General features: G+C 42.1%; 1 protein-coding gene across 1 annotated transcript in view; it reads left to right on the top strand.

The window, feature by feature from the left end:
- The window catches only part of PARM1 (prostate androgen-regulated mucin-like protein 1), a 95087-nt gene that overhangs the window by 38644 nt on the left and 32058 nt on the right, over positions 1-24385 (top strand). Inside the window, exon 2 of the mRNA XM_008143721.3 lies at positions 18384-19109. Coding sequence (XP_008141943.3) covers positions 18384-19109 — 726 coding nt within the window. The remainder of the gene's footprint in view (positions 1-18383; positions 19110-24385) is intronic.

The raw sequence follows: 24385 nt of genomic DNA, 5'->3' as shown, positions 1-24385 counted from the left end.
AGGGAAGATGTGTGTAAATTGAATCTTATTTTAAGTGGTATATAAGAAGATCATGAAGTAAAATTATTTGTAGAAACCTCTTTTAAATTTAAAATAATAGCTACATCAAATATTCATTTCATACATTAAAAAATAAAATATTTGAGGTGTTATTTAAGCCAGGTTATGTCAAGGTCAGGAGATAAAATTGTGCAGTTTTAAAGTCTGCTGCTCACTTAGGTTGATTACTTTTTGAAGAAACAAAACTTGACAGATTTTGTGTCGTTTTTGGTGTTCTCTTGTGGTTGATCGATAAGAAGAGAGTTCTGTTCTGTTTTGAAAAGGGATTTCAGTCAGATATGAAGAAGCAAGTGAGCACCTGCCTCCTCCAGGGATATTAAAGATCTTTGTCCTTTCAATTGTTTGAGACAGAAACAGATTGTCAGGATCTTGACTCTTGTCTGAACTGCGTTTATTTCATTAATTCCTAAAATAATCCATTTCTATTCAATTCAGCATTTACTGGGTGCCGTACAAGGCCCTATGCTAGGCTCCATGAGTGAAGCCAGAAGGGATAAGATGTGGTCTGTTCCCTTGGAAACTTCACTGTGGGAGGAAACAGCCATGTATGCAGTGGACACATTTACACTGCCATGGGAGAGATGACCACTATTCAGTTAACTCAGTAGCATGGAACCTTTGCACATCATGGGTACTCAGTCACTACTTGTTGAATTAATTAACTAATTGGTGCACCAAGGCAGGATGACAAAAGTACTATTGAACACATACCAAATGTTATGAAAGTATAAAAGAGAAAGAGTCATTCATTCATCAAATAAATACTTCTTGTCTGCCAGGCACTGTTCTAAGCATAAGCATATGGCTATTGCTTCTGGCTGGAAACTTTGAGAAAATGACATGAAGGAGTTGGCATATGTACTGGACCTTACAGATCAGATTCATAGGTGTAAACAGGCGTAAATGGGCCTGAGAGAATTCCAGGAGAAGCTAGACATTCAGTTTGGCTAGAGATGACAGGTGTGGGGTGAGGTAAGATGGCTAAGATTACAAAGGTAGCAGAAGCCAAAATCACTAAAGAAAGGGCCTTCAGTGTTGGAGGTTTGGCTTGGATTGAGTTTTGTAGACAGTGGGGAGCTACTGAAACTTTGGAAGAGGGAATTCATATAAGCAGGCCATCCTTGAGGGAGTTTTACCTGGAAATACTGTGTGGGATGGATTGGTATGCAAGAGGCAAGGAGATCAGGGATGTGGCCTTTCAGCAAAAGAGTGATAATGGGAAGCTAGAGGGGGAAAATGAATGAGAACCACTGGAGTGTCAGAATTCATTGACATATAGGAAGCATCATAAATGTAAAACTGTTGATCAGGTGAAAATAGTAAGAAGTCAAAGCTTTGGAGATGACTCTGGAGCTTTAAACTTATCTAATCAGGAGATTGATGCCACCACTAGTGAAAATAGGGGCCCACAGGGGAAGGATCTGATTGGCATGGAAAGTGAGAAGGTGAATATATTGGACTTGAGGTAAGAGCAGAGTATCTGCATGAAAATTAATAGCACATCCATTGACAAGGTTTTTAATTCAAGCTAGCAAGACCTGGGAGCCACAGCCATTGGTCCTGAAGGAACTGCCTTTCACTTTTATTGATATCTTTATCTATAAAACCATTTTTCCAACTGGAAGGAGAAATAATTTTGCAACTACAATATAAATAGGGTTTAGTGAGTTCCTCCAGAATACTGTTGACCTCAGCCCAACACAGATCTAGCCAGAGAAGAAACTTAGATATGTAGGAACAGCAGCAGAAACAGTAAGTGGACCTCGGGCTCTGTGATCCAAGGGATAGGGACATAAGACCATCCAACGAAAGTCTTGGACAATCATAAGTTGTTACCAGCTGAGTTGAGAAGACAATGAAAATCACAGCAGAGAGAGGGAGCTTAGGATCAGAAGATAGAGAGATAGCCAAAATAATGGTTGTCAATCAAGTATAGTAATCAGGATAATCAGACTAATTTTTGCCAGATGGCAGTTTTTCACCTCTGTTCGCCTTTAAAATATTTGGCACATAAATTCCATTTTGAGGCCCTCTGGTGCTGTCAATTTGCCACTAAGTATTTGACAAAGATAACAGCTGAAGCCATTAGATTAGGTGATATTGTGAAGAGCTCCTATATTTATAGACTGGGAAGAAGAACTAAAAATGGAGGAGACCGGGATAAGAGAAGGTTCAAAAGGATGCACTATCATGGAAGCAAAGGGAAGACACTTCACTGCCAACCCACTGAAACTGTGGAATAATACATGTTGTTTTAAACTGTTTCAGTTCTGGGGTGATTTGTTATGCAGCAATATATAACTGATAAACAAGGAGAAGGGGAATGGAATGTATGTGGGGATAAATATAAAATACTTTGTCCCTTACTTTTTACGTATCGTTACAAGATAATTGAGTGTTTAAGATAAAAATAATTTTATATCTAATGAAGAGTAGAAATGAATGACAATTTTTTATTTTTGGTGACAAAGCAGATGAGTGGTTGTCTGTGAATAGGGCTGGGTGTAAGGAAGGGTGGGATAATGAAGGGGTAACAAGGAAACTTTGGGGGATTATGGATATGTTCACTCTCTTAATTGTGGTGATGGTTTCATAGGTGTGTGTATATGTCAAATCACATTAGTTTTGTATACTTTAAATATGTGCTGTTGATTGTACCTATTTTTAAAGTCAGAAAAAGATACAAATAAAAGAATAAGGAGCAGACAATAGAAGGTTAAAAAAGGGAAATGTCAATGTGGGCTGTAATTATTATAAAAGACTTCACAGAGGACAGAAGCCCTAGCAATAGAGTTGGGCTTTGGCAAATGCTAGAAGTGGACAGAGTATCAGCAAGACCAAGAAGCAGGAATTGATATGGTGTGTGGAGGAGAAAAATAAGCTGATACCCAGCATTTAACACAGACTTCCTCAGTCTTTTAAGGGTAATGTCTTCCTGAAAACCTCCATAAGGCAAATTTCTATAAATCTAAAACACAATTACTATTAATTTCAAGAGATGGTGATGCTTATTGAGCACTGGAATTAAGCCACTTATACCAAAACACCCCAATCCCCTTTCCAATGGACACTATCACCTCAGTGAATAATATTAGATGTCAAGGGGTGGCCTCCAAGACAATTTCCCTTCAGTAATTACTCTGGGATAAAGCTAAATGCCTTTGTTCAGCTCATTTATGGCTATTGAGTAACATACATTTAAACCTTTACTGTCCTTTCCTTTTTCAGCCCACAAAAGACAAACTAAATCAATACAAGCAAAGCAAATGGTGCATAAGATTGTCACATTATAGACTTGCAGACCAAAAATACTGGGAATACTTCACCACTGGGAAGATGACCTCATAGGGGCTCTTCCTGGCATTCAGCTTCTTGGGAGACACACACCTTCCAAAACAGTTCTCATAAATGTGAATAAATGCATCAGCATAAGCCAAAGTAGATATTACATGAAACTCCTTGCAAATTTAAATTCTTGTAAACCAAAAGGGCATTCTCTGGGGTATAAGTATAATGGAAATGAGCTTAGAGAAGAGTAAACAAGACCAGGTTAAGGAAGGGTTATAGTTGTTAGATTAAGGATTTTGGACTTAATTGGGAGGCATGTGAAATCTGGAAAAGGGGAGTGACATCATGAAAGATGTCTTCAAGGTTAATCTAGAAGTCATGCACAGAGTAGGATTAGGCAAGGAAATAATAAGGTGGGAAGGCTGTTAAAGATGCCATCATAGGATTGACGAGGAAGGTGTGATGAGACTGTGAGTAAAGAAAATGGCAATGCAATGCCAAACACATTTAGTAATAATCATTGGTATTTACTGAGTGCTTTTTATGTGCCTGGCACTGTTCTCAGTGCTTACATATATTAGCTATGCATTTACTGTGTATCTACTATGGGGTATACTAGTATGCTATTGTTATCCCTATTTAACATTTGAGAAAACTAAGGCACCAAGAGATTAAGTAATTTACTCCTGGTCACAGAGCTAATGAGGAGCCGAGTCAGGGTTTGAACAGTGCACGCTGGCCCTGAATTCCATGTATGCTATGCACACCCACATGTATCCACTGTGTGCAGGCCCATGATAGGTACTGAGAGAGACATTAAAGGAGCCCAGTTCAAGAGAGGTCTTGGATACACTCACTTTTCTCATATCCACAGCCACTACCTTCAACCAGGACAGTGGCTTCTCTTCTCTGAAACAGCCTCGAGCAGCTTTTCAGGCTCCGGACTTCCCACCCTCCCTGTTCTTTCCCAACCAACTTCTTCTCATCCTTCACATCCAATCTGAGATGTCACTTCCCTCAGAACATCTGCGGGAACACCCTGAACCACACGTGCCTTAGGCCCTTCAATGTGCTTGAACAGTACCCATTGCTATCACTAATTATACAGCGTCCTAACCTCATGCTTAATCAGCAGCTCAGTCCACTGAATTTTAAGCTCTGTGAGGACAATGACCGTGTTCATTATTTTGTACCAAAACTTAGCAGAGTATCTACTACATAGTGGGCTCTAATTTTTTTTTTAATTGAAGGATAAACTAGCATTGATTTTGACAGGGCATAGGAAACACAAGTGAGAAAGAAATCAAACCTTCTTCTAATACATTAAACCTAACTGGTGCCATCGGCAGCACTAAGGGAGTGTTTTGGAGAACTGTTTTGGAATTGCTCAGTTTAGATTGGGACCTAATGAATATGGTGATACAATGCCTTCCTTCCAAGAAGAAATGCCCCATGTGCAGCTGAAACAATGGAATAGCAGCTCATTTGGGAGGTTGGAGATTCAGAGTTGCTAATTTCTGGAGAATCGACCACTTTTTGTAAAAGGGAATTTTGCTTTCCTTTTTTCTTAGTATTGCTTACCTAGACTGGTGGTGGCTTTGTAACAGTAAAACATAAATCAAAATTATTACCAAGTAATTAATTTAATTACCATCAATTTTATTACCAAAAATAATCAGTAGTTATTGTCAAAATTATCATTATACATAGAAAGGAGAATTAATTTTCTCTATGGTTCAGAAAGTTTTCTCATATTTTTTGCTGTTGCATGCTTAGGTCGCGAATGAAAGGATGGATTTCAGAGAGAGAAGCCTAAGCTGAAATGGTCTTGATTCAATTACGCAGCACATAGAAATGCTATTTCTGATCTTGCAAAGAATAATTTTGGCTTTCCCATATATCATTATTTGATAAGGACTTAGTGAAAGGTGGATTTTCTGGATGAAGACTTGTGAATGCAATTACAGCCCCATAGCCATACCCAGCCCAGTGCTTCTGCTTCAATCCGCAGAGACAAACAATTGATAAGTGCTTTTAGGGTGAGATGTGAGTCTGTCATGCTAAAAAGCAGCCTCAGAGCTAGAGAGAAGGTGTGTCCGTAGTCTGGCTGTCACATAGCTCCTGCCATAGGACATGTGGGCATCTGTACTAAGGCCTGAAGAATGACCCACCCATTTCCTTCTGGCAAGCTTTATGGGGAACGTCTATGTTTGACTGGGCAAGCAGAAGTTCTTCCTCTCTGATGGATCATTTTGAAGGGTGTGTGTGTGCATCTGTGTGTTCTCATGTGTGTCTATGCCTTTGTGTGTTCATGAGCAGCTTAATGTTTCACTGCCAAGTGTTTGCCTTGGCAGCCTCCATATTAACAGGAATAAGATCCTCCTTGCAAAAGACCTGAAGGACTAGTGAAATAGTCAGGCACATCTGGGTTCAAACCCCAGCTTTGCTTCTTGCAAGCTGTGTGACTTTGGTTGAATTGATAAAGAAATTTTTAGCCTTAAAGAAAAAAAAAAAAAGAAAGAAACCCTGACATTTGCAACAACATAGATGAACCTGGAGGACAGTGTGCTAAGTAAAATAAGCCAGAAAATAGAAATAAAATAAAAAAAAACATGATCTCACTGATATATGGAATCTAAAAAAGTAGACTACATAGAAGCAGAGAGAATGGTGGTTACTAGAAGTGAAGGGTAGGGGAAATGAGAAGATGTTGGTCAAAGGGTAAAAAAGTGTAGTTATGTAGAATGAATAAGTTCTACAGGCCTAATGTACAGCAAGGATGTATAGTTTATAATACTATATTGTATGCTGAAAATTTGCTAAGAGTAAGAGTAGATTTTAGAAACTCTCATCACAAAAAACAAATGGTAAATATGGGAGGAGATGCTATGTTAATTAGCTTGACTATAGTAATTATGTCACTATATATATATATCAAATCATATATTCTATACCTTAAATATATACAATTTTATTTTTATTATTATGTAAGTTTCAGGTTTACAACATTATAATTCGATGTCTGTATATACTGCAAAGTGATCACCCCCAAAATTCTAGTTACTATATCCATCACCATACAATTGACTCTCCTGCCCCCTTTTGCCCACTCCCAACCCCTTTCCCCTCTAGTAGCCACCTATATATTCTCTGTATCTATGATCTGTTTGGTTTTTTGTTTTTTGTTTGTTTGTTTTAGATCCTACATATGTGTGAAATCATATGGTATTTTTCTTTCTCTTTCTGGTTTATTTCATTTAACATTATCCCCTCAAGGTCCACCCATGTTGTTGCAAATGGCAAGGTTTGATTTTTTTTATAACTGAGTAGTATTTCTTTGTATATAGCATACACTACATCTTCTTTAACCATTCATCCATTGATGGACACTTACGTTGTTTCCATATATTAGGTGTTGTAAATAATGCTGCAATGAACATAGAAGTGCATAAATCATTTCAAATGAGTGTTTTTGTATTCTTCTGATGCATACACAGATATGGAATAGATGGGTCATAAGGTAGTTCTATTTTTTATTTGTTCAGTAATCTCTATACTGTTTTCCATAGTGGCTGCATCAATTTACAGTCCCGCCTACAGAGTATGATGGTTCCCTCTTTTCCACATCTTCACTAACACTTATTATTTCTTGTCATTTTGATCTAGCCATTTAACAGGTGTGAGGTGATATCTCATTGTGGTTTTGATTTTCATTTTCCTTATAATTAGTGATGGTGAGCATATTTTCACGTATCTGTTGGCCATCTGTATGTCTTCTTTGGAAAAATATATATTTAGATCCTCTGCCCATTTTTAATTGTGTTTTGTTGTTGTTGCTGAACTGTATGAATTCTTTATATTTTTTGTATTAATCCCTTATGAGATGTATGATTTGCAAATATCTTCTCTCATTCTGTAAGTTGCCTTTTTATTTTAATGATAGTTTCCCTTGCATTTGGAGTCAGATCCACAAACACATTGCTAAGACCAATGTCCAGGAGCTTAGTGCCTATGCTTTCTTCTAGAAATTCTGTGGTTTTGGGTCTTATATTCAAATCTTTATTCCATTTTGAGTTAAATTTTGTGCATTTTTATTTTTTAAAAATAAAACAAAAACCTTGGATAAGGAAGAGGGTGATGACAGAAGTAGGGGAAGCTCAGAGGAGCTGGCTTGATGGAGAAAGACAAATCAGTTGCAAGACTTATTGACCTTTTGAGTGCAAAGCCCAAAAGGCATTTGGAGAAAGAAGACTGGGACACTAGAGATGACATAAGGCTGAATATAGAAACCTTGGAACCAAATTTAAAATAAAGCCATGAGGTAAAGCTGCCGTTGCCTCAAATTAAGTATGTGTGCCTTTAGGGTGTCACTGTCTAATCCCAACATTGCCAGAGAGAACATGGAACATTTTTAAGAAGTGGTCCATGAGGTATAGAATGGGCACAGTTACTTTTTGAATAATTTCTTTCTAAGTAGCAACACTTCTAAAGCTATTCTAAATTATTCTTTAAGTTGAGCTACCAGCAGAGCCAATTTTTACACAGCCTCCGTAATTCACCCAAGTTAGCTAGCGTCGCCAGGTTCAGTCCTTCCAGATTGATGTGTTTAATAGCATCTGCCAGCAGTGGCTGTGGAGCTGCATTTTAATGGATCCCAAAGATTTTTATCAGATTGTGCTGTTCTCCAGTAACAGCGCCAGTGGTCCCTCCCCAGTTGGTGTTGCTGACACTTGCCTTAGCAGAGGTGGCCGTGTTGCAAGCATTAAGAGATACTGAGAGTAGCAGCAGTTGGAGGTTGGTTAACAAATGAAACCCTGAAGGCCAAGTAGTGATTTACGTTATTTTAAGCCGAGATGCAAACTCCTTGAGTAAGAAGAGCAAGCAGCTTCTTTCTGGAGTAAGTGAATGTGTTAGGAAACAAGAGCATGAAAGAGTCCTGATTTGTAAGCAAATTAAAAATCAGAAAGCTTCTTATACAAGTGACAAATTAGGAGGTAATTAATCGCATTAAATAAGGATTCACTATGGAATTTCTCCAAACAGCTAGTTCCCCTCATCATGTAAAGTATTTGATTGAAATTCATTACCCACAACATCTTTTACATAAAGCATGGTTCCTCATATTGATTTCACCCATTATGGGGAACATTTCTGCAGAAGGGATTCACTTCCATGAAATTAAAGTTTACTCTAATAACATGTAAACTGGAAATAAGATTTGTCCCCACTTAGCTTATGTTCCTCAAACCCTTGTGTGAGCTCCAAGCTTGCACACGAAAGTGGAGCCTCCTAATGACTGAGCTCCCATTCATTCTCCAGCCTCCTCCTTCTTGTTCAGAGAGAGAATGGTGCATGGTTCCCTTTTCCATAGGATGGTCTGCCTATCTTCGACAACATGTCAGGACTTGGACCACATTCCATGAGAAAAGAGAACACAAAGTCCTCTCCTGGGGTCCCTGCTCCGCATGTAGCTCCATCTACAGCCTCCATCCACCACCCAGTCCTAGTTCTGAAAATAACGCCCCTCAGCAGAGAGGCCAAGCGCAGCACTGAGGGTCCCTTGTGGGAAAAAGGGTTAATAACCAGGGAAGCTGGGTCTCAGAGAGAGAAGCAGCCTGTTCAAGAAATTATGGCCTCGATACCCACAAAACCAGATAGAGACTTCAGGGTTCCACATTCTGCCTCAGCTCTTCCAGCCTAGAACACTCGAATAAAGAATAAAGCTCATTTATGTGTCTATAGAGGACAAAAAGAGCGAAAGAGCAGGAATTATAATCAATCGCTACCTTACTTTAGTGTGTTAGTTAATAGCCTACCAATCCCCTTTACCCACTCGTTTATCCCCTTCTGCCTTAGTTTGGGCCGCTGTAACAAAGTTCCACAGACTGGGTGGTTTATAAACAACAGAAATTTGTTTCTCACAGTTCTGGAGGCTGGGAAGTCCAAGATCAAGGCCCCAGCATGGTCTCATTCTGTTGAAGGCCAGTGCCTCTCTCTGTGCCCTCACCAGGAGGAAGTTTGCTAGGGAGTTGGGTGGAGTCTCTAATCCCATTCACAAGGGCTCTACTTTCATGCCCTAATCACCTCCAAAGGCCTTATCTTCAAATACCATCACACTGGGGATTAGGTTTCAATGTATGAATTGGGTGGGGAGAGGGCACACAAACATTCAGACCATCTTAGACACAACAGACAATCCGTGTAAAGAAAAGGTGGTAGAGGAGGAACTATGACTGTGCCAATATCAGAGGTCATTAAGCCGAAAGGTCAAGTACAGAGACACTAAACATCACCATAAAGGAGGGGGAAAATGAAGTGGAATTGCAACCATCAATGAAAAGGCTACATGAAATACAAAACAAACTTCTTTCTCTCCCAGTATGCCTTCCTGCCCATCACTTAGACACCTGGCTGCCTTGGTCATAGCTGGCACTCAATATGTATTGGTTGAATTGGACCTAAACAAACAAAAGTCTAATCAAATTTTTTAAATGTAAACTGCTAAGTGATGCTTAAAATTAAAAAATAATAGTAGGATGCCATTCTAGTGAGTGTGTTCTTGCTTGTACCTCATAGCACTGATAAAGCAGGCCAGCATGTCTGATAATGACAAGGTAGCCCTACCAGTTTGGCTCAGTGGATAGAGCATCAGCCTGCAAACTGAAGGGTCCCAGGTTTGACTCCAGTCAAGGGCACATGCCTGGGTTGCGGACTCGATCCACAATAGGGGGTGTGCAGCCGATCAATGATTCTCTCTCATCATTGATGTTTCTATCTCTCTCTTCCTCTCCCTTCCTCTCTGAAATCAATAAAAATATATTTAAAAATTAAAAAAATAATAATGACCAAGTACAGGTCCCTGATTGTTGCTGGGTGCTATTGCCTCTGCTTTCCTCAGCCTCCTGAAGCCACTCAGTCTCATGCATGTCATACCAAGACTCGTGGTGAAAACTGTCCCAGAAGTTCCTGAACCATGTTTAAATAAAGTGGAAAACTAAAAATCTTATTTAACTTGCTTTTTTCCCCCTCCTTTCCGATGCAATCTGTGGGTTTGTGAGGCAGCTCAGCTTTCAGAAGCATCAACCTAGAGAATACCTCCAGGTACACGGATAGGTCCAGCTGCCTGTTGCTTTGCTGAATGAAGGATGTCAGGGGCACTCGATCCCTGTGGCTCATAGGTGGTGCCATGGTCTCGCCCTGATGGGGCCTAAAAGTGCCTTTTGAAAATCATTAGCAGATTAAAGGGGCTTAGAGGTTAAAATAATGTCCTAATATTTACTGAACACTTGCTTTGTGCTACATAATAAGCTTTTACATGGTCTATCATCTATACTGTAAGAAAACCTGACCAACATTTCTTAACCCCCAACGGCATTTATTATTTACTTAGCAGCAAGTCTGAGACAGGCATCTAAGGCGTAGGTTGGCAAAATCAACAATATCATCGAGGTGAAAGCTCTTTCCTTTTTTTTACTTTCATGATCTTTAGTGGTTGACTTTCATCCTTGGCTTCACAATATGACTGCCACTGTGCCAGACATCACATCTACATTAAAGACAGGGAGGAGGGTGAAAGAGTAGGCATCAAGAAAATTTCACTTACCGTATTTTCCGGCGTATAAGATGACTGGGTGTATAGAAGATTTTCCTGGGTTAAAAAGTCTTCTTATATGCCAGAAAATACGGTACTTCTATATTCCTCAAATAGAGAAGTAAAATCTTTTCAGAAGTCCCTTAGCTTTTATCCCATCAATCTCAGCTCTACAGATATATCTAGATGATTAAGAAGGCAAGTCATTAAAGTAGACTGCTTTTCATGAGTTTGAATCTAAGCTATACTACTTCCTACCTATATGTCTTGATAAATTATTTAACCTCTTTCTGCTTCAGTTTGCTTACTTTTAAAATGAGGACTATATATAGTAATATTATCCTAGGTTGATTGTGGAGGTTGACTTAATACTTATAGAGTACCCAGAATTTGGCATTAGAAATGTGTTAACTAAAATGCTAGGAAGCAAGCAGCTTCATTTATCTGATTGCATTTCACGGGCATTATCCTGTGATTAGTCAAACTGCCTACTAATTCTTCAATAAGAATGCCAGGATGCATCAGCCTGGGGAGCCCCTAAGAACGTCCTTCCAGAGGCCGATTGCCGTGGAGCTGGGCACATAAACATCTACAGCTCTTTGTAGAATAAGGAGTCATGGACAGGGCACATAGCTGAGCTGGAGACACAGTAGGACAAGAAGTGGGCAGGTGCATTTAGGCTGAGAAAGCAGTGGTACAATTATACCAGGTCTTCCTCTGCCATTTCGGCAACTCTAGAAAAAGATCCTCTGAAGTAAGAGGTTCAGAATCAAAGCAGGCCAATATTATGGGCTTTCTTAAGTTCTCATAGTTCCCAGGGATTGCAGGGTATAAGAAATGACCTGATGGTGTGATTTGGACCTATAGGAGGTGGAGTGGAAGAAGGCTATGCCTCCTCCCCTCAACCAGGCAAGAGACCACTGCATTTTACAAACACCCATGCACACTGTGTGTGTTTTTTCTTTTCAACACCATGAGACATTTTTTGATATTTCAGTAACTCAGGGAACAAAAAGGAGAGTCCACTGGAGCTGAATTGGGCTCCCGGGCAGAGGGTGTGGCCAGTGACACCTGAGTGTGGGGAGAGAGAATCACAGCCTCAGCTCTGGGTCACCAGAGGAATGGTTGCCTTTGTTTAAAGTTGGTCACCAGAAATCACCCAAGGTGCTACCTGCACTCCGTCCCCACACACCCCTCCCCCGCCCCCCGCCCCTGCTTAGGAATGCCTGAAAATCCTGCCAGAAAAGTGAGGCCTAGGAAGGGGAGTCTGCCCACCAAAGCTGCCAGGGAAACGTTCCAGGTCAGTCTCCATCCTGGGTTCAGGTGGACTCAGGCCCAGCTTTGGCCTGTACTGCCCCGGGAGTTCCCAGATTCTGTCCATCTTAAGGGGTCCCTGGGAGTGGGCTGCATGCCCTGGATGGAGCACAGGCTGGGTCACAGACATATCTAGATTCATAACAGTTTCATAGTTAGACATTCTCTTGCACTGGGCCCCACACATGTTGGAACTGGGCCCATGGAAGGGAATCTGAGATCCTGACTTTGTTATTCAGAAGTGCCCTGCTACCTGAAGGAGGTGTGCGGTCTTCTCATCCCATTCCACTACCCAATGCACTCACCCATATCCACCTTCATCCACAACGCAGTTGAAGAGAAGGTACTAGACCTCTCTATGTGGTTTCTCTTTCTCTCCACTGCCCACCCTGAGAACCCCTAATAGGGTACCTTCAGAATTTCAGGCATCTGTTGGCATCCTTGCTCAGCACGGCCTCCTCCTGAGGCCGGGTAACACAGTCCTCCCAAGCTAATGATAATGTGTTGGGGTGGGCCAGGGGTGTGTGGATTTGACTGACAAAGACAGATGTTGTTTCCAGAGAAAAAAAAAGAAAATGGTATATTTTTTTCCCAGGAAGTGCACCGTTCTTCACAAATGTTTTTCTCTCAGCATTTGCAGCACCCACAGGAGCCTGGTGATACCATTAGTCCTTGTTTTATGGATGGAGAAACTGAGTCATACACCAGGTCTGCAGGTTCTGACTTGGCAGCTGGATCACAGAGCACTTTTCCTCTTTTTGAACTAGAATTTTATCTCATTTCCATAAACAAAATACTCAGGAGAACATGGCTTTTCTGCTCCAAACAAGTATCTTCTTAAAAACAGTTTGATGGCTTTGGGGCATACACATTCTGTCTAGACATATGATAGCTTTCAAATACCATATGGTTGGACCAGATTGATTGGTAATGTTTTTGCAGATGTTAGATGAACCTTCTGGGGTGTTGGGGCCCTAAGCAGCAGCCCTAACCCAACCTAAAGCAACATGAGGAGCTTGTGTAAGTGTGGGGGGTCCAAACAGTGTCTTCACTCAACTGAAAGAATACTAAGACCTAGCATATATATATATATATATATATATATATATATATATATATATATAATTTTAAGATTATTTTTTACTCTTATCTCTCTCACAATGCTGAAGTTTAGTTCATTCAATGCAGGGATAGTAAGTCTAGCCTCTGTGTGAGCCAACTGATTGATAGTCAGCATTTCAAGAGCTGGTGACTCTGGTCTATGTCATGCACACAGAGAAGAAATCCCTGAAGTCTCCAAAGTAGAAATGAGCAAGCAAACATAGCAAAAGACTGTTTAGAGATCCATCCAAAATCTCATTAGCCGGTGGTTTTGATGGAACTTACCGACAAAGAAAGGGAGGATGCACTTCTGCTATCCTGGCCCCGCATATAAGCCAGAGAACATTCCTGTTTTCCAAAGGGCAGAAAATCCATGTTTTTACTCAATAAATACTTATTGAGTACCTTCTCTGTTCCAGGCATGAAGACACAAAAAACAACACACAGTCCCTATTATTAGGGCTGCCAGCCAGATGGGAGATAAGCATGGAGGGAAAGTATGGCTCAGTATAATGTGTGCCACAATTAAAGTTTGTATGAAATGCCGTGGCCACACAAAGGAGAAGGTCTCTGTGTGGCCACAGAGGAATTAAGGCTCTACATTTCTCATAATTTGGGTGGCGAGAGAGGAGTTAGGGTGGCAAGAACAGCAGGTGCGAAGACATGGAGGCAGACGGTGGGTATATTAGAATATAGACAGACAGGAACACACTGTGACTCCGATCCCTAAGATTGTAGGGCTCATGAGGGGGTGGGGTCAGGGGATCATTAAAGGTGCTATGTGCTATGCCAGGGAGCTCAGGATTTATCCATAGGACAATGGGGAGCCTGTTACAGGATTAAAGGGAGTTTGAAGGATTTAATATGGTCAGATAAGTTTTTTAAAGATCACTCTAGTGGCCTATACTAAAGAATTTATTAGGGGAAATGGAGAAAAAATTGGGGCCCATACTTCAAAAACACCTTTGCATTTCCCAGTACAATACAGTAGAGTGGTTAAAAGTTTAGCCTGGAGCCAGACAGTTTCAGGTTCAAGGTTCAGCTATGCCATATAGTAGCTGTGTGACCTTGAGGAAGTTACTTAACTTTTCTGAGCCTGTTTCATCATCTGTGAAATCAAGATAATAATGGTTATTATGATCAAATAAGATGATGCATGCCCTGGCTGGTTTTGCTCAGTGGTTAGAGTGTCAGCCTGCGGACAGAAGGGTTGAGGTTTCAATTCCCAGTCAAGAGCATGTACCTCGGTTGCAGGTTCGATCCCCACCCCGGTCAGGGCCCATGCAAGAGGCAACCAATTGATGTATCTCTCTCACATCAATGTCTATCTATCTATCTATCTATCTATCTATCTATCTGTCTGTCTGTCTTGTCCTCTTCCCTACCTTCTTCTCTCTCTGAAAATCAAGGACAAAATATCCTCAGGTGAAGATAATAAAAAAAAATAATAATTAAAATAAGATGATACGTGTAAGGTGCTCAGCACAGCACCCTGTATAGAGCACATAGTTCATACACACACACACACACACACAGTCTACAGGGGGAATTACACAGTTACATGCCAATTTCAGTGCTGTGGAGTTACAGAACGTGCTTTGAGCACATGTGGAGTTGAGGGCAGAAGGGTCAGATTTAGCAAGAGAATCAGCAAAGGCCCTTAAGCTAACAGTGGAAGGATAAATAGGAATAACTCAGGCAGAGAGAAGAGGGAGAGTTGTTTAAGCAGAAGGAATAAAGTGAAGAGCCTGGTGTGTTTGAGGATCTGGTGGGGAGCAAGGCTGGAGAGGCAGACTGGGGTGGGATCACAGAGAGCCTTCTCTGCCTCAGTGAGGATTTGAAGTTTTATCCTCAATGCAGGGAGAAGCCCGTGCAGCCTCCTCTTCTCCCCTCAGCCCTCACCAGAAGGTGATACGGTCCAGTGGGCCCTTCAAGAAGCTCATGGGGGTGGGGGTGGGGTGGCTATGTGGAGTAACCATTAGTAATTACTTAGCGTGCGGACCTTCCGCAACCCTGGGGCCTCTGCCAGGCTGGCCTGGCATGATCCACTGAGACCATAGGCAACACTCGGCTGACTTGGCAGCAACAGGAGAGGCCTTGACTGCGATTTGATCGAGTTTCACTGAATTTGCCAAAGCTCTGTCACATGTTTTCTCAGGTACTTGACAAGCCAAGGACAGGAAAGGACATGTTGGGGGTGGAGGGTGGGGAGAGAGAGAACAGATGAGAGCAACACAGGTAATCAGGCTGCCTGGGACTCTGGCGCTGACCCAGGTTGCTGCTCATGAAACCCCCAGGAAAGGGTGACAGTTCAGGGCACTCACTGTCCACCAGCATCTGTGTCACAGACTCATATTCCTGACAACCAGTCGAGCCAGGAACTCATGTGCGAAACACAGACTCACTACCCTAGAATGTCCTGTAACTCATCTCAGCATTGGGAGAATTCACCTACCTGTCTCAGCCATCAGCCCCCAAATCCTCTCTCCTAGCAAGGCAAGAAACCAGGGACCAAGCCAGGCACGGCTCTTTCATATATCAAAGAGACGTAAACTGTGATATTGGTCTCCCCCACAAAGGACAATATACATGGAAATGAATCATTTTCTATACAACTACAAATCTGCTTTTCTTCTGAACAACAAATAATCTGTCAGCTATTCTTATAATATAAAAGCTGACCAAACTTCAGGAAAAACTGTCATTTGTAAGCTTACAGGGAGGAATTTCAGATTTTGTTGGCCATCATTCCCCTTGACCCACATTTGGGCCAAGTCTAAGAAATGTCCTTCCTTGAGTCAGTCTGTCTCAGGCATGCAGGTCTATCACTGCCCAGGCAGTGCACACCATATCTGGCAAGGTCTCTCTGTTTTGGAACAATGCTCATTCACTTCTAATTTAGAGATGAATGGGTTCAATTTCTTCATTTTTAATTTTCTTCTGCCATTTTCTCAAGGAAATATTAGAACTAATTATTTTTTTTAGATTTTATTCTTTTTTCTCTCTTTTTTAAAATTTCTTTATTGATTACAGTGTTACATATGTGTCCTTATTCCCCCATTACCCCCCATCCCCCCATCATGCCCTCACCCCCCTGTTGTCTGTGTCCATTGGTTAGGTTTATATGCATGCATACAAGTCTTTTCTTCAAAGGAAAGTGACTCTACCTTGGGTTGGGAGATGTAGGGGGTATTACATTAACTTCTTCGGTGGCCCAGTCTCACATGGGCTCCTCCTTGCTCACTCTGTAATGATAGCTGCTACAGTATGTTCTACAGTTTGTGAGGCCAGGGCACAGTGTGGTGGTGGAGGTCAGAAAGTAGAATAGTGGTTTCCAGGAGCTATGGAGAAGGAAATGGATGGAAAGTTTTGTTTAATGGGTACAGAGCATATTAAGGAAGATGAAGAGGTTCTAGGAATGGATGGTGGGGATGGTTGAACAGTAATGTGAATATACTTATGCCACTGAACTGTACACTTGAAAATGGTTAAAATGGTAAATGTTATGGTATGTATATTTTAACATGGAACGTCATAGGGATTTTATAACTTTGGGATTTTGTTCTAACTGCAACAGAATGCTTTTGAAGGATTTTGATCAGTTAAAGAACATGATCTTATTTACCGGTTTGAAAGATCATACTGGCTGCTGTGTGAGAAGTAGACTGAAAGGAGGAACCTGGAACCTTAGACAATTAAGAGACTATGTCAATTGTCTAAGTGAGTAACTGGTGGCTCAGGTGGTGTTGAGATAATGGGACAGGTTTGAAAAGTGGTTGGATTAGGATATATTTTCAAGGTAGAATCATCATGACTTGCCGGTGGATTTGAGGCAGGGTATGAGGGGTGATGTCTCAGTTTTTAACTGAGCAACAGAGTGAAAGGGGGTGCCATCCACTGAGATAGAAATGACTGGGGAAAGCTTGTTAGCGAATGGCAAGGGGCAATGGGGGGGGGGCAATTAAAAGATGTTTTACGTAAAAATGAAATCATAAGCCCAGATTCAAGCAGGGTGCTAGCACATACAAGCCATTTATTAAATACTTGAATGAAAGAATGAATTAATTAATTAAATTTCATGGATAAATGGAGGGAAGGAGGAAGAAAGAAAACTAATTCTAAACTTTACAAAATATGAAGAACATTTTGTAAAATGATATGGTCCTAAAGACCCCAGGCTAAAATTCAGAAGTCCAGAGTTCCAGTTTCAGAAAATATATCTAAACCTCAGATCCTCCTCTCAGCTTTTATTCTTGGACCTCCTGCCTTTCCTCCTCTGCAAGGAATGTGCTCATACTTTTATTCATCTCAGCCAGCAAGCCCATAGCCCTTGCATCCCTGGGCATAAACACAGAGCTCACAACCCTGGGGCAGAGAAAAGCCAATCCGTAAGCTCCTCCAGCTTTCCACTCACCAACCATGCCTTCCCCACCCCACACAAACCATAGGCATCCCCACAGGCAATGTGGAGCAGGGCCCTCAGCAGTCCAGACCAATTCCCATAGAGCCAGTCCCCCAGAGAGTGTCACTTTTTAAGGGCTAGGTTTGAGGCAAGCAGGAGACAAGATTAGATTGTTCCATGAATTGGCTGGACTTGCTTTGACTGACCCGCTAAATGCTCTTCCTGAGCCTCCAGGCTGGTTTCTACTGATAGCCACATAGAAGGGGAGAGCAATTAGTGGGAAGGTAATATTTTAATAGATTATTGTTGATTTCAGTGAAGAAGGGAGAGGGAGAGAGAGATAGAAACATCAATGAAGAAAATCATTGATCGGCTGTCTCCTGCACGCCCCCTACTGGGGATCGAGCCCACTACCCAGGCATGTGCCCTTGACTGGAATCGAACCAGGGACTTTTCAGCCCGCAATCCAAGGCTCTATCCACTGAGCCAAACCAGCTAGGGCAGTGGGAAGAAAATATTTAAGTCACTTTCACAGTTGAGGATGAACAATGCAAAATGAGAACTGCAAAACAACCTTGCCTCTCAGGTTTTCACACGTTAACCACTTTTGTACTGGCTCTTCCACAGGACTGAGAGTGCAGAGCATGCCTACATCAGCCCCCTTGCCTGTTTCTTTTCCGGAAAAGATTATCTCACCAACGCCAACGACCTTCTGGACAAGCTCTCCACAGAGCCCTCCTGCCTCCCCCACCAGCGGCACACCCAGCAACTCAGTGCTCCCCGTTACAGTGTCATCCGTGCAGACATCTCTAACCCCCAAAAATGTTGTCACGGAGCCCACCGGACAGGAGACCACCTTGACCTGGGAAGACCCAAATACAGACACCTTATCAACAAGCAGTGATGTCCCCTTAACACCCACGCCCACAGAGCACAGCTCGGGCACTCCAGAGGCAAGTGTGTCAGCTACAGGGTCGAGGTCCCTGGATGAGTCTCCTTCACCTACCTCTGCTCAGACTCCAGCCTCATCACCCCCAGTCCTATCAACCTCACCACCGCCAATTCTATCAACTTCACCCCCAGAGGTTTCTTCTGTCTCTGACAACACCAACCACAGCTCCACTGAGTCCAGCACCAAGACCACAGGAGCCCCAACCACACGAGAGTCCCCAGCACAGGAGCACAGCTCTGGCCACACCCCCACTTCACATGCCACGTCGGAGCTGATGCCCACGGAGAAAACGCCCCAAACAACTGTGCCAGCCAAAGTGACCTGTATTCTGGTAGATATTGAGACCACCACCGCCTCCCCCAGGGTGATCATGCAGGAAGTGGAACATGCACTAAGTTCAGGTGAGTCTCAGTTGAGAACCTTACTACCATTCTTGACCATATGGAGATGTTAAGAAAGCAATTCAGTTAACCAAACACAACTTGTCAACTTTGAATTTTGGAGTGAAACACATGAGCTGAAGTATAATTCCCAAAAATTTCCACATGACATCTCATTAATTGTGGCCAATTGCCAACTTTATGATTTGTCTCTACATTTGTCACAGAGAATATAAATGAATGAAAATATGTAAGTAAAGGGATTAATAGCATGGCATTTGCTCAAGCTTCCCAGGTTTCAATTCTAGCTCTTGACCTTAGGCAAGTTAATTCATCACTTTGTGGCCTTATTCATCCTCATCTGTAAAATGGGAATAAAAGAGGTTCTATGGCATATGGTTCTTGTGGAGATTAAATGAGATGATATATAAAGTGTTTAGAACAGTTCCTGACAGGGATTAAGTGGTCAGGAAATATCAGTTGTTATAATTTTGCTCTGTACTAAGAAAGTGTTTATGAAAACCAGTCTAAAAAAGTAAGATGGAGGTGTAGAGAACTTTTTTATTCTTTATAGTCATTGATATATTTCATGAGAAACACAGTAAATTTTACAGGATGTCACATTTGTTTTGATTTTCCCAGAAACCCTGTGAAGTTAGTATTATTTTATCTTGATTTTGCAATCTTGGAAATTATAATGGAGAGAGATTTAGGGTCTTTTCTGAGGTCACAAGCATCTGGCATTGGCATGGAAACTGTAAACTTTAGGGAACTGAGCAGGAAAATAATTTAGTGGGAACATTTGGAGTTTTGATTAAGAAACAGTGAAGTAAGAACAGTCAGGTGAAGGGGGAACATGGGGCTGCAGCTCTTTCTCTGGGTAGTCCTGCTTAGGGGTGGACTGAGAGGGGAATATTCCGGACAGACCACCTGAGGTCAAAGAAATGGCTGTGAGGAGAAATTAACATCTTTGAAAAAAATATAAACAATCACTATGAATAGAAATTCTATTAGACAGTGAAAGTGGGGAGAGATACAGCTAAGATGAACAAGATCTGATTCCTCATGGAAGTGTTCATAATTTACTAGGGAATAAAGCCCCAAAGAATTACAAATGCTTATTTCAAAAACCCAGTAGATCAGTGAAAGTCCCAACAAGAAAGCGAGGTTCAGTCAAACCGGCATAAAGGAATTCATTACAAAGGTTTGGCTAGCATACAGGGGAACCACAGGGGACCATAATGGCAGAGTTGCTATGCGTCAGGCCTAGGAGGAAAGACATGTAACCAGAACCCAAAGGAGAAACTCTTGTAGAATAGACCACCTTGAGAGCAGCAATGACTCTTGGTTGAGAGACACAACTAACCCAAGGTGAACCTCCTGAGAGTGAAGGGAATCAGTATTCTGCCCTCACTCTCCCCTTTCCAAGCTCTGGTATGCAGAAGCCAAGGACAAGGAAACCCATTGATGTGGTCCATACAGGTCAGCCTCCTGGAGGCCTGGGCGGAGAGCAGAGTGGAGAAGTGTGGGAGTGGATCCGGAGAGGCAAAAGGAAGAAATCTAGCTCATCAGATTCAAGCGTAGATTCCTCTGTGCAGCTCCCATCCCCATTGGCACCCCTGTTTATACCTCCAGCCAGCACTTATCACACTGCATTTAGATGTGCACTTTCTGTCTCTGTCCCACTTCCCACCCGCCACCTTGCCTGATACTTTCCATGCTCCCAAGATGCAGGTAACATCTCTAGCATAGTCTAGGAACCTGGAGCAGAGTGGGTGTTGACTTGACTCAGTGTCTAAAGGACTGTCCCTAACCAAGGTGCCGTAAAGGGCAGTGGCCCCATCTCTTCTCTCTGTCCTAGTCCAGGCCCTCATCGCCACCTGTGTGCACTGCTCCTTCAGTTTTCTCACTGATCTCCCTTTCGCCGCTCTCTACCCACTCCAGAGTACTCCAGACACGGTGGATCCACACATTCTGAGATGGGCATGTAAGAATCTCCATAATCTGATAGGTCTTACTACTTTCCACAAGTGCCCTAGGTTCATGGGCTAGAGTATCTAAAACAGTCCTGTTCCAATATTCTGGCTCATGTGTTAGACCATGTATCTTAATTTCCTCTGCTCTAAGCCAGCAAGGTCAAGAGACACAAAATTAGTGTCAGAGCTGGTCATGACCCTATAAAGTTCCAGGGAATATTGCAGCCAGTAGGAACTCCAGAGTAATGAAGGAAGGAAGGATTGAATGACTGGACAAAAAATAAATGTGACACGTTAGAGGGAGATCATTGAGCAAGGGCCAGACTCCATTTCACAGACCAAAGAGGATTTATCCCCTATTAAATAAAAAACTATAAAGTGTGCCTTTCCTAGGACCCTGTGCTTGATGCAAAGAAGCATAAGGAGTATAAGACCTGTCCTTTTGGATTTCAAGTCACTCTTAATATGAATGAGAATGAACAAGGTGGATGGAGGAATCTTTGAGCAGATGTGATACAATCTGTTCATTTCAAAGGTGAAGAAATTATGTCCCAGAAGTTTGGAGTGCCTCACACAAGGTTACACCACTTAGTGGCAGAGCTGGGCTCAGAGCCCAGATCCTCAAAACCACAATCAAGTCTTCTTTCAGCACCCATCACTGCTGCACCGCTCCTCTCTCAGCCCCACACGTCAAGCAGCACCCTGAGACTGCTCACAGGTTACTATTTAGGGATGTTTTTGATTAGAGATTTTTGTGCTGCCTTAATAGTGTATATAATATACAGGCAGTCTTTGGGTTACGTTGGACTCGACGTACGTCATTTCGTGGTTACGTCGCCATCTCCCATTTATTTATTTAAAAAAAAAAAGTTCCGTCATTTCGATGTATGTACATATGTGCTTTATGTTTTTTTATTATTTATTTACTACAAGTAAAGGTCAGGAATTGTTATCTTCTTTTAAATTTTTTTTACTGTTTCACTTCATTACTGCTGTGTATGTGCTCCATGTGAGTGACGTAGGTGCTTATGAGGGTGGGTTCCGACTTACAGCAAAAATCGTGTTACATCATGCCGTAGGAACGGATCTCCAACGTAACCCGAGGACCTACTGTAGTAATAATATTACACTGTTATTTAGCATCTTGTCTTATTCTGTGTAGGATTAATAGCATATTAATAGCATATTTCTATTCATCCAAGAATTCAACCATTCATAGTCACCCATAAGTAATTCTAAAACAAGGTTAATGCTATTGGAGTTCAATTTGACTAGAGGAATTAGGGAAGATCCCATGATGGTGCCAAGATGTAGGAGATGAAGAAAATTTAGGCCTAAAAGGAGGCAATTGGAGCACTTGTGTGCAAAAGTGGCAGTTGATGCTGCACTCACCTGACTTCAGAATGCTCTCAGAAGTTGTAAGCACCAAAATTGCTATTGTCAAGGTATCCAGTGCCCTCCACTTTGCCAAGTCTGACGTGAATCCTTAGGCATGGCTTGACCTGACCTATCAGCAGCATTTGACACAGGTGGTCACTGCCCTCATCTTTATAACACTGTCCACTTGGCCTCCAGGACACTCTCCCTATTGGTTCTTCACCTACCTGGCTGGCTGCTCCTCCTTAGTCTCTGTTGCCTTATTTCACCCCTCATCTTCCTACACTGGAGCACCCCGGGGCCAGTACTGCCCTCCTCTCTCCCTGAACTCTCTACACTCACTCCTGAGATGACCTCATCCTGTCTCATGACTTAAAATGCCATCCATGTGCTGATAATCCTGACATGTAAAATCCTATGCCTGTTTTGCTTCATTGAACTAAAGACATGTAAATCCAGCTGTCAGCTAATTCACACTCCCCACGTGGGTGGCTCATCGGCCTCGCACACTTAATATGTATAAGATGAATTACTGATTTCCTCAACCCTCAGTCTGCTCCTCCCTCAGCCTTTCCCTCTCTTCTTTCAGTTCTGGAGGCTAAAAACATTGGACTAATTCCAGACTCCTTTCTTTCTCACATATTCCAGCCCATCAGAACCTAGTCTCCTCTCACCCCTCTGTCGTCTCCCACACGTGTGACTTTAATATTCCTTCAACTGAACTCACTACTCATCACCCTTGCCAGAGTGATCCTTTTGAAACCGAGGACAGATCTGTCACTGCTCAGCTCTAACACTCCCATGGCTTCCCCTGAGTCTGAGCAAAGCCCACGTCTGTGTCATGCCTCCAGTGCTCAGCATGATCTGAACCCACACAGCCTTCCTGCTTTCACTTCCTTTCTCTTTTACCAGCAGACACACTGGCAGTCTTACTATTCTCAAACAGACTAAGGATACTCTTGCCTCAGGGGCTGTGTACTTACTACTTCTTGTGCCTAATACAGTCTCCTGCCAGGTCTATCAGGGCTCACTCCTTGTCAGAGATGACAGCTACCCAAAGTCTTGACTCACGAAAAGGAAGCCTTTACTCACACTCCTGTCTGAAACAATAAACTCATCACCATTGATCCCTTCAATGCTGCTCTATTTTCCATTTGATCACGTATCACTTTCTGACTTTATCTCACTTATTTGGTGAGTAGGTGTCTGTTTTCTACCACTAGACTGTCAGCTCCATGAAAGCAAGGAACCTTGTTCACAAACAGGAAGATATACGTTGCACCCAACCCCTAGAACTGAGTCTTACAAACCAACCAGTTCCAGAGAAGCTATTTCATCTCTCTGAGCCTTGGCCTTCTCATCAGGAAGATGGGAAAAGGATAGTCACATGACGGGGTTCTTGTCAGGTTTTGTTGAGAAAATAAATTTGCATCATAGTAGCTACTGAGCAATGGCTCTGTCGATGACTGTAATCATTATTTTCCTACGACATCATTTTATGATTTATCATTATTGTTACCATTCTGCTATTGCCCTTCTTCTTCTTGTTGTTGTTATAGTTATCATAAAGAAGAATGCCCACTATCTTCAACAAACTTTTATTGAGCTTTTACAATGAGTTAGGCGTCTGGCTAGGTACTGTGGATTCGACAATGAATAAAACAGTCACTCCCTCATGCAGTTTACAATTTAGCATGTATACAACATGGCAAATAACCTAGCTTGGTGGATCCCAGACTGTGTGGAGGGGAACACTTTAGGAAAGCAGGAAGTCAAGTTTCAGAACAAGTGTTAGAGGACCCTAAGCAGCAGGATGAGACGACTTACTTTACTTCCCAGGCCATTGACAGTCACCAAAGGCTTTTCATCAGGAGAAGGAAATGCTAAGAATTACATTTTAATAGGTTTCAACTGGGAGAAATATGTGTTTTAAGTTTCTTGGCA

This window comes from Eptesicus fuscus, chromosome 2 (assembly GCF_027574615.1).
Source record: "Eptesicus fuscus isolate TK198812 chromosome 2, DD_ASM_mEF_20220401, whole genome shotgun sequence".
Taxonomy (NCBI): domain Eukaryota; kingdom Metazoa; phylum Chordata; class Mammalia; order Chiroptera; family Vespertilionidae; genus Eptesicus; species Eptesicus fuscus.
This window is presented reverse-complemented; position numbering and strand designations above follow the sequence as displayed.